Source organism: Apium graveolens, chromosome 11 (assembly GCF_009905375.1).
Source record: "Apium graveolens cultivar Ventura chromosome 11, ASM990537v1, whole genome shotgun sequence".
In the NCBI taxonomy this organism is placed as follows: domain Eukaryota; kingdom Viridiplantae; phylum Streptophyta; class Magnoliopsida; order Apiales; family Apiaceae; genus Apium; species Apium graveolens.
The window spans coordinates 30165360-30176967 of NC_133657.1; the positions used below are offsets into that span (position 1 = coordinate 30165360).

General features: G+C 41.3%; 2 protein-coding genes across 2 annotated transcripts; one reads left to right on the forward strand and one right to left on the reverse strand.

Moving 5' to 3' along the window:
• Positions 1 to 3904: 3904 nt before the first annotated feature.
• On the reverse strand, positions 3905 to 4648 carry LOC141695432 (uncharacterized). Its single transcript, XM_074499677.1, has one exon. The coding sequence runs from the start codon at positions 4646 to 4648 to the stop codon at positions 3905 to 3907; it is 744 nt and encodes a 247-aa protein (XP_074355778.1).
• Positions 4649 to 7562: 2914 nt separating this feature from the next.
• LOC141695433 (reticulon-like protein B8) lies at positions 7563 to 8656 on the forward strand. Its single transcript, XM_074499678.1, has 4 exons — positions 7563 to 7746; positions 7877 to 8048; positions 8204 to 8345; positions 8603 to 8656. Exons 1-4 carry the CDS (start codon positions 7563 to 7565, stop codon positions 8654 to 8656), a joined length of 552 nt encoding a protein of 183 aa, XP_074355779.1.
• Positions 8657 to 11608: the final 2952 nt, after the last annotated feature.

Genomic DNA, 11608 nt, shown 5'->3' on the forward strand with positions numbered 1-11608 from the left:
TCCTAGAGGAGGTCTTCAGGATTGCCCCTAGACCTGGTTTTGGTTTCAAGTTTGAATACCTGATTGAGGCCGAAGGACCATGTTCTTCTTTTGATCGCCCCGGGACAGGGGTTCCTTAGGCCTTTTTAATATCAAATGATTAAGGGAAGACGAATAATAGGGCGTTATTCCAGGATTTCCCCTTAAGGCCCTTAATTCGTGCTTACCAATTGCAAATTGAAATATTGGTGTGAAGGATGCTCTAGTTTCGGGAAATTGCCCCTTTTGTCACATGTTTAATTATCAAATTGGATAAGGGCGGCGGCCGAATGGTTTATCTTCTTCGGGATCGCCCTCAGATAATACTTGGCTGGCCGCGGTATGTGCAAATAAAGAAATGTGACATAATATGCTTCTTTATTTAGTCGAATTGTTTACATTTTTCGAATAGAATTCAAATACAAACTTTTAAGGAAATTTCTTACTGATAAAATTTTCGAAGGCGACTGGCATGCCAAGTGTTTTTGATTGCCTCGCCGGACAATGTTTCAAGCTTGTACGTGCCCGGGCGAATGATCTCGATCACCTTATAAGGCCCTTCCCAGTTGGGCTGAAGCTTTCCTTGTTTGGTCGGCATACATGCGGCCAACTCCCTTAGGACTAGGTCTCCGACTCCGAAGGACCTTTTCTTCATATTTGAGTCATAGTATTGTGCCGCTTCTAGTAAATACCTCATGTTTCTTTGATGTGCAGCTTCTCTTTCTTCCTCCAATAAGTCTACATTTGCCTTCAACCCGAAGTTATTAGTTTCCACATTGTAGATTTCGGTTCGGTACGATTCCAAGCCCACTTCGACAGGAACCAGGGCCTCGGTTCCATAGGCCATTCTGAAAGGAGTTTCTCTCGTTGATGTCCTAGGGGTGGTTCGGTAGGCCCATAAGATCCAAGGGAGTTCTTCCGCCCATCTTTCTTTGGCCTCACCCAACCTCTTTTTTATTCCTCGGAATATCACTTTGTTGGCCGCCTCGATTGCCCCATTTCCTTGCGGGTGGGCGACTGAGCTAAATTTCTGTTCAATTCCGAAATGGTGCAGAAACTTGCGTAATTTGTTTCCAATACACTGAGTTCCATTATCTGAGATGCATGTTTTTGGAATGCCAAATCGGAGAATGACCTGTTCCAGGAAGAACTTTTTCGCGGCTTCTTCGGTTATGGATGATAGAGGACGGGCTTTCAACCCATTTGGTCATGTAGTCGATGGCGATTATACAGTACTTCGCTTGCTTCGTGCTAGTGGGCAGTATGCCAACTATGTCCACGGCCCATACGGCGAATGGAATAGGGCTTAGTACAGAGGTCATTTCTTCCGGGGGCTGTTTCGGGATGGCGGCGAACAGTTGGCACTGTACACACCTTTTTGCATAGTCGCTGGCGTCGGCCCTCAGAGTGGGCCAGAAGAATCCCTGTCGGAGAATTTTAAAGGCGAGCGACCGACCAGCCAGGTGCTCGCCGCAAATTCCTTCGTGCACTGCCTTCAGAGCCTATTGTTGTTCTTCGTTGTTCAAACAGCATAGAAGGGGTTGACTGACTGATCGACGATACATCCGCCCATTGATTACTGTGTAGTTCGATGCTCTGTATTTAATTTTCAACGCCTCCTTTCGGTCAGGTGATAGAATGCCTTTCTCCAGAAAGTTCCTGAGGGGGGTCATCCATTCGCTCCCCTGGTGGATTTCAAGGCATTCTTTCTTTTCGATCGAAGGCGTCTTGGCTTCGGTGAGGTAAATAGAACCAGTTAAGTTCTGTGTCTCGGCCGAAGCTAGCCTGGAAAGGGCATCTGCCCTAGAATTATTCTCTCTGCCAATTTAACTTAGTTCAAAAGTTTCAAATGATAAAGAAGCATCACATACCTTGGCAGCATAGGCTTTCGTTCGGGGATCTCTTTGCTCATATTCCCCTGTGAAGTGTTTCACGACCAACATGGAGTCGCTGAAGGCCCTTAGGTGTTTTACCTCAAGGCTTCGGGCCAGCTTCATCCCTGTGAGGAGGGCCTCATATTCGGCCTCATTATTTGTCAAAGGGAAGTCGAACCTTATGGCTTGGCATATCTCAAATCCCTCGGGGCTGGAGAGGATCAAGCCAGCCCCACACTTTTTTCCGGCTACCGACCCATCTACAAAAGGCTTCCACTTTCCTGGGATCCGGATTAGTTGTTCATCAGGTGAAAGATCTTTCGGGCCCGAGAATGTGCATTCAACCATGTAGTCGGCCAAAGCCTGGGCCTTAATTGCCGTTCGGGGAACGTATTCGAGATCAAATTCCCTAAGTTTGATGGACCATGCTACGACTCTCCCAGAGGCTTCAGGCTTAGTCAAAATCTTCTTCAGAGGTTGGCTGGTGACAACTTGGACCGTTCGTCCTTGGAAATAATGTCACAATTTTCGGGAGAACATAACCGACCATATGCGAATTTTTCGGCATTGGGGTACCTTGTCTCTGCGTCCTTGAGGACACGGGACACGTAGAACACAGGATGTTGATTACCTTCATAGTTTTTCACAAGGACGGCCCCCAGAGTTATGTCGGACACAGTTAGATAAAGCTGAAGAGTTTCCTTCGGATCGGGCCTCATCAAGAGTGGTGCCTTTGTCAAATATTCTTTTACTTCTTCGAACGCCTTTTGGCATTCGGGCCCCCACTCAAAATTCTTTGACCCTTTGAGCACGTCGAAGAAGGGAAGTGCTTTCTCGGCTGACCGGGAAATGAAACGCCGAAGAGCGGCGAGCCGGCCTGTCAATTTCTGTATATCTCTGATGCATTTGGGAGGTTCCATATTGATAACTGCTTCGATCTTCTCTGGGTTAGCCTCTATTCCCCGGGCGCTGACCATGTACCCGAGAAACTTTCCACTAGAGACTCCAAAGGTACATTTGTTCGGATTGATCCTCATGTTGTTCTTTCGGAGCGTTTTAAAGCATTCCTTTAAGTCTTCGGCATGATCTCGGAATAGTGATATTACTATCATATCATCCACGTATGCTTCCATGTTCCTCCCGATCTGCTCTTTAAAGACCTTGGTCACCATTCGCTGGAATGTGGCTCCAGCGTTCTTCAGTCCGAAGGGCATTTTAATATAAGCATAAGTCCCCTTCGGAGTTATGAACGTTGTCTTGGGCACATCCCTATCATTCATAGCAATTTGATGATAACCAGAAAAAGCGTCCAAAAAACTAAGTACCTCATATCATGCCGTTGCGTCTATCAGTTGGTCGATGTTAGGCAAGGGGTAGTGATCCTTCGGACATGCCTTATTGAGATCCGTGTAATCCACGCACATCCTCCATTTCCCATTCGACTTCTTCACAACCACCACATTGGCTAGCCAGTCGGGATACTCGATTTCTTCGATAAATTTGGCTTCTAACAATTTTTCCACTTCGGCTTCTATTACCTTCTGTCGTTCGACTGCAAATGTCCTCTTCTTCTGCTTTACCGGCTTGGCCTCGGGCTGCACATTCAAGCAGTGCGTTGTCGTCTTGGGATCCAATCCGGGCATATCTTCCGGCCCCCAGGCGAACACATCATGGTATTGCCGGATGACAGCTATTACCTTTGCCTTCATATCCGCCCCCATATTTTTTCCAATCCGAACCATCTTTCCCGAATAGCCCGCGTACAATTCCACTTCTTCGGTCTCTGCTGCGGGTTCGGCAATTGGGCTCGAGAGATCGGCCCCAAATTTTTCCAGCTCGATGTTCAATGTTTCCCGGCTTCCGCTGGTTTCGAATTCTGCCCGCTTCCTCTTCCCGGTTCCATCCGGTCCTTCATATTCCTGATCCTTCTCAAGGTCTTCGAGCATTATGATTCGGGCAGTTTTCTGATCGCCCCTCATTTCTCCTACCCCTTTTTCAGTGGGGAACTTGAGTTAGAGGTGGGGTATAGATTCCACTGCTTCAAAGGTTGATAAGAAGGGCCTGCCAAATATTGCATTATACGGGCTTTCAATCTGAACCACATAGAACTTCACCAGCTTTTCGACGATATACGGCAACTTGCCCAGGAGGACTGGAAGAGTAATCGTTCCTTCGAACTGAATAGGATGTCCTCCGATAGCATAAAGGGGAGCCTCGTTATAGGGCTCTAGTTGCTCTCCCGCCAAGTTCATCTTGCAGTAGGTTTTATGGAACAGTATATTGGCCGAGCTGCCTGTATCCACCATCACTTTCCATATCTTGTTATGCCCGATGATGGGATTGATGATTAAAGGGTCCTCGTGCGGGCGAATGACATCCTCGTAATCTTCAGTGCTGAAGGTCATGGGCATGTGGGGCTTTGCCTGTCCGAATTGATACAGATTGTACACCTGTCGGGCATACTTCTTCTTTGTTGTCTTGCTATCCTTATCCAGGATGCTTTCCCTAGATATAGTTTTTACTTCGCCCCTTATCCTGTCCCTTCGCTCTGGCTCATCGGCCTTTACTTCCTCCTCTTGGTTCTCCTTCGGCCCCAACCTATCTCTCAGATCTTGGACGGACTGATTAAGCTCGTCGTCTTTGATCATGCGCTCAATGAGCTTTTTGAGGTGATAGCATTCATCGGTGTTATGCCCCTTGTCCCTGTGATAGTCGTAGTACTTATCAGGGTTTTTCTTGTGTTTCGGGACCTTCATCTTGGCGGGGCGAACAAACCCTGGTTTGCCCTTTATCTCATGGAGAATCTTGGATATCGGCTCATTCTCAAAGGAGTGAACACGGCCGAATCTCTATCTCGACGCCGTTCGGCCCCACGATCTGTTTCTTTCCTTCCTTCTTTCCTGCTATCCCTCCGGTCAGATCCTGATCTTGAGCCCTCATATATGTCGACTCGCTTTGATCGGTCGTCCCTTCTTGAATCTTTATATCCTCCAATACTTTCCATCTTTCGGCGAATGTTCTCGCCTCTTACATATATATCATTCAGGGATTTTGGGGGGAAATTGTAAAGAGATGAGCGAAGCTTTTTACCTTTATAGGGTCTAGCCCCGCCGTTAGGAAGCCCATTGCTTTGATTTTGTCCAGGTTAGTGACCATCCCCGCTTCTTCCTTGAACAGAGCGAGATAATCTCCCAGCTCTTCATTCGCCCTCTGTCGACAGTGGACCAAGGCTTCGGTATCCTTCGCCTTTCGGCATAGGTGCGAGTAGTACTTTAAGAACTTCCTCTTCAACTGCTCGTAAGACCCGATGGACCGAGGTTTCAGGGATTTGTACCACATCGAAGCAGACCCTTTGAGATAAGTCTTGAACATTTTGCACAACATGATATCATTGTGGCCCATCCCAACCATCAGGAGTTCATACTTTTCACAGTGGTCCTCGGGATCTCCCTTCCCGTTGAACTCGCTCATCTTGGGGAATTGTCTCTCTTCGCCCGGAGGGGGTCGGTATAGCTCAATCTCTTGTGTTACAACAGGTTCTCGAGCGGGCCTCCTATCACCGAACAGGGTCTTCTCTAAGCGATTGAGCCTAAGGCGGGATCCATCGGGCTCCTCATCTGAATCAGAAGAGTAAGGTTGCCTAGTCCTCTTCCTTCGGGGATGCGAATTAGATTCAGACTCATCTTCTTCGTCATATGCCCTACGTTCCCTTCTATCTTTATGTGCTCTGCCGGTCTCGTCGGCCCGCATCGCCTCTCTCAAGGTTCGTTCTTGTAGTTCAATTTCCTCCCTCTGTAATTGCAGGGCTTTCAGTCGGAGCGCATCAACTTCTCTTTTCTTAGCTCGCGCTTCCGCTTCTTTGTCAATCTGATCAACTTTGGTCTTACCCTTCTCCGCGGCCTTTTCCGCCCGGATCTTTAGGAGTAAGGCCTCTTCTTCAGGGGTTAGTGTGATAACCCCGTCCTCTTCGATTAGGGAGGACGGTTGTCCTTTGTCGGTAAAACCAGGCGGCGGTGAATATTCATGAATTGTTTCTGTCATAGTCTTGTTCTCAACTTGTAACTCTCGTATTTCCCACAGACGGCGCCAAATGTTACGCCCAGATCCTTTCGGTAACTTGCACAGGCTTCGGCTGCCTTCGAGGTGGCTTCGGCCGTACCTGAAAGTGAAGAGAATGCGAGGGTTTGTACCCCCGATTTACCTCCGGTGTGAGAATCAGAATTTGGCTGTAAAAGTAGGGTAATAATACAAGAAAAGCAGAGTGTTTACGAGAATGTGTCTATCTTTTGTCTTACTTCACAAGGGTTTTTATACCCAATTCTGCTTTGAATGTCAGCCGTTATCAATCATTAAGGAGGGAGTGAAATGAGGGCGTTATGTCCCTTGTTCTGTCCAACGGTGTGCAAGTAGTGGGCCTCGGCCTGGACTTCCGTGGGCATTCGTTTCTCGGGCCTGGGGGTCCTTCGGCCCAGTACCTTACCTGCTTATTGGGCCTTCGTTCAATGGGTCTGGTTGGGCCAATAACCAACACCTACATTTGACATTTACCTTCAAGAGATTTGAAAATATAATTACAACGGAACCAAGGAGCACGTGAGAGCCTAACTGCTATGCAAAGGCCGTGTACGTAGTGGATATTTAAAAATCAGACTCTCGCCGCATCCGCATGTATTAGTAAGCAAGGCAGCACTTATACAAAGGACGGTTCGTTCCCTTCGACTTTATTTTCTTCAACAACAAATTTAATCCATCTGCTTGGGTATTCACCTTTACTACAGTCTCTCTTCCATTTGTTTCATATTGTAGAAATTTAATCACCCTTTACTACACCCCCTCAATCAAAAATTATTGAGTATATTCATTTTTGGTTGCTAGATGTACTTTTCATTTTTCAATAATACTGCTCCTAATTTCTTTCTAAGAAATAAGATTCTCAGTTACATTTTGTCTTTCTAGTCATGTTCTTGTTGCATGCATCTCTTCCACTTTGTTAGTTGTGTAAACTTTGATTTGGAGTATGTGCCATACATTTTCTTAATTTAGATTAAATAAATTTTATACATTGTGTTGATTATGTATCCCATGATTAAAAATCATAGGTCAATATATTGTCTTATACGTTATATGACCAAATTTTTTAAATTAAATTTTTACGTATCATTATATCACTTTTTACCTGTAATACATATCTTCGTGCACACATAAATCGAGAGTATTTTATAAAAATATCATCATTCATTTTTTGTTTTGAACAACTGAAGGTAAGATGCATACATTATAAACTTCTCAAACTCTGTTTTATGCAGTATTATTGGGTACGTTTGGTTGATTAATTGGTTCTAGATATTATGCTCATTATGTATCCTCCTATGTGGGTTGCCCGACCTTTCTCTTTGTTGGAGTAGGGGTAAGGTTTGCGTACATCATACACGTAGTTCCATGCCCCTAGTAGTATATTCATATTGCTTGGGTTAGTATGCATCTTGAACTAAATGTTTGGCGATAATGTGTTCCGTTGGTATGCAAATATGATACTTTCCTTCCCTAAAACTCATTTCCTCACACTTAGATGACGGGCTGCTTATTAATAGAAAATTGTCTATACATGAACTCTGACAAGCTTAAATTTTATTCTTAGTGGTTTCACTCTTACTATGAAGCTTAGGTACTATGCCGGAGGATATTACACCCGAGAACCTTTTGCATAATTTTATGGAAACACTTTCTGATGGTATTTCTAGGCACAAATCCGGGTCATCTTTGCGTAAGGAGACACCAAATTTAGTTACTTCTAAGTTCAATAAACTTTTTGGTCGCCAGACGCCTGTCCACCATATATTGGGAAGGGGCAAATGTAAGTTCTATATTTTGTTCGATGTGTAGTTATAATTTTCAAGTCGTGGAAGTTCAGCTGTTTCTTTACACAAATAGTTAAGAGTTGCTTTAAAAAATAGATGCTACACTTTTTTTTAATGATATGTTAGCTACCGATGTGCTGCTGTGGAGGAACAAAAAGATCTCAGCAAGTGGATACACAGCAGTTTGGGTGCTTTTTGAATGGCTTAATTACCATTTTCTTCAACTTTCCTGCTTTGCTTTGGTTATTGGTATGATTGGTCAGTTGGTTTTATCAAATGCATCAGGCATATTGAACAGGTACTTATGAAGTATTAGTTATCTGGTAATTTATATTTCAACTGTAGAGGGAAACCCAAAATTTTCATGTATAAATTTTTTGGGGTTAAATTGAACTCAGTGATGGGCAAAAGCAATAATTCTCTTAATCCATTTTTATATCGTGGTGGTAACAGATCACCATCCAAAGTTCCTCGTCTGGTCCTCCCTGATGATCTGTTTGTCCATGTTGCCATCTTGATTAGTGCTGAGTTGAATCGTGGATTGGCTTTTCTTCAGGATATTGCTTGTGGTAGAAATATAAAGCAGTTTCTAATGGTATATAAATTATATTTTGCAACTCCCGTTCTTGTTGTTTTTTTACCCCTAAAACTCTCAAGGATCCTCTTTTCCGTGTTTTCATCCAAACTGAAGGTGCTTGTAGTTTCTAGTTTCTGTAGTTCTTACCTATTAGATTAAAGAAATTGATTTTAACAAGTTTCGATGCTTCATAATTTATGACATGTGTCATTTTTGGTGTGGATAATTATAATTATGTAATTCGTTATTACTGAAATTAGCTGGCTCATATACAGGGAAACACATTTCATTGTTATATGGAGATTCCTGACATTGATTTTCACCCTTAGGTTGTAACAAGCTTGTGGGCCGCTGCTGTAGTCGGAAGTGTTGGGCATGCTGAGCAGACCTAACTCCACATTAGTATAATATTGTCTGCTTTGGGCCGAGCCCGCACAGGTTTATTTTTGGGCACCTCCCAAAAGGTCTCATACTAATTGAGTTTTCTGGCTGCTTATATTTCAAGGGTTTTTAGCACATAAACGCAGCGAAAACGTAAATTTAAATCTTAAAAAAAAAACGAAACCCTCCGAAGGATCCATGCGAAAAATAATATTTAATTCGTAGTTCAGTATGTTTACCTTAAGAAGCTTTACGTTAATGGAAAGATGGAGGTCTTTAATGGCGATCCAAAAATGATGAACGGAGATCCTTAGCAGCTGCTCCTCAAATGTGAAGCACTCCACCGGTATCCAACAAGAAAATGATGTAATGAAGGAGAAGGAGATAGAGAGAATTAGGGTTTTGTAAATCTTTTTGGTTGAGGCAAAATTAGGGTCTATAATAGTATATTTATAGGCAAAATTTTCAGCTGAAAATTTTCCCATAAAATATTATTATTATTAACCCTTTATTATTCTCACTAATAATTAAAACACCTTTTAATTATTAATCCTTTTTCTAAACACTTTAGAAATAATTCTCTCACTTGATTTAATTTCCAAAAATTAAATTCTTAATTAATAATATTAAGAACTTTTTCTTAATTAATTTATAATCAATTAAATCTCATTTAATCAATTATTAAATTTGCCAATTAATTATTTATTTCATAAATAAATAATTATTAGCCATTATTAATTAATTTCTCCACCATTAAATCATTTTCTTTTATGGTGTGACCCTCAATATTAAGTCGATAGTAGAAATAAATAATAATAAAACTATTTTATCATTATTTATATAAATTCTCTAATTCATTAAATATGATTAATTAATTAATTAATCATATTTATTCTATATCGTGAGGGATACTTCTCAGATATCGCGACTATCCGGATAATACGAATTCACTGCTTAGAATACCAAGAACATATTCAGTGAGTAGTTACCGTACAATTAATTCCTTCTACCCTGTTAGGTCACACTTTCACTGTAGAGGGGGTGAATACAGTGTTTATTACAATCAAATCAAACTTCAAGAACTTATGTAACAGAAAACAAACTTTATTGAAACAATAAACTCTGTTACAATCTGGAACTGTTATCTCTCAGTGATGAACAAAATATCACGAGAGCTGCTAGGGTTACAGTAAATAATATTCTCGATAATGATAATACTTATAGTGTAAACCCTATATCTGTGTTTATATACTACACAGTTACAAGATAATCGCTAATTGATATGGAATATAATTCTGCTTCCTAATATATATCAATCAGATATCTTCTATTCCAAGTATTCCATTCTTCACGGAATTCCTTCTTCATGCATATCTCTTCTTATGTTTATCTTGATCTTCTTAACTTCAATCAGCTACTGTCCTTATCTGATCGTCCTTCAGCACTTAAGTTCTGATATCTATCTCCTGATAACATAAGTACTGATATCCCTTAAGTTCTGTCGTCCAGTATAAGTACTGATCAGTTAAGTACTGATTTGTTCTGTTCAAATAAGATCTGAAATCTAAACATAAAACATATTAGCCATGACATTATCAAATATATCTAACAATCTCCCCCAACTTGTAAATTAGCAAAATATACAAGTTTAACAGATATTTGATGATGTCAAAAACATTAAGTACAAATGCATGAGAAATAGACAAGATAACTACAACTTACAGTCCTTAAAGCTTTTACCAATTCAACTTCTGATAACAACTTTGGTCTGTATACACATCAGAATTTAAGTAGTTGTAGATCTTTGACTTGGCTTCATCATTTTCTGATCTCTCTGATGTCAGGAGTTGTTCTGAGATAATTCTTCAACAAACATTTCTCAGCATATCTGAGTTCATCAATCATTCTCCGTTTGACATCTTTAAGCTCTGCAGTATCTTCACCAGTTTGAAATATTGCAGCTCTGAGATCATTAATCTTTGCTTTTCTCAACTCCCGATCTAGTCTTATGACATAAGCTTTGTTAGACTCTAGATTGAATTCAAGCCCCTTAATACCAAGATATGTTCTGATCTGTGCAGTATTAGGCTTCATATCAACAATATCACCATTGTGATTTCTGTACTTTGGAACATATCTGCTGTCAGACTTAACAGAATAAAGCCTTTTCTGTCTCTGAATCTGTTCTTTTAAGTAGTTTGCAGCAGTCTCTGTTATTCTGTTATCCACTTGAAGTAAGAAAAGTACATGCTCCAATTCTTCAAAATACTTCAAAGGAATGGCATTTTGTCTTATATGATAAACCCTACCATCTGTCATGAAATACAACATGATGTATTCTTTCAAGTAGGTATGGTAAACCATCTATACAGATTCTAGTTGATTCAATCTCTCAGGAGTTGCTCCAATACCTGGTTCACACAAGGAAGTTGGATCATCGGTAGTGTTGTGTACTCTTCTTTCATCAGCACTTCCCAATCCAGTTTTATCTCTAGCTTCCTTTCCAGTAACTACTCTTGCTTCAAAACCACTTGGAGTAGTCTTCAAAGATTGAGTCTGTTTTGCTTTAGTGAATCCTGGTAGGAGTGTTTTAGATTTATTTTCTGATATCAAGTTAACTTGAGCACTGTCAGAGGTTACTTGCTTCTTCTGAATATCAGAACTTACAATTTCTTGACTCTGAACAACTTGAGCCATGTCAGAAGTTGTTTTAAGAACTTTTCTTGAAGTCAGAGAAAGATTATCTTTGTCATCAGTAATTTCTTCATCTTCAGGAGGTACATAGACTTTAACAGGTTCACCAACCTTTTCTTTACCCTTGGATCTTGGATCTATCTTTGGTTGTGATTTAGCAAATGTTGCTTCGGTTTGTGCCTTTTCTTTAATCACAATACCTTTCA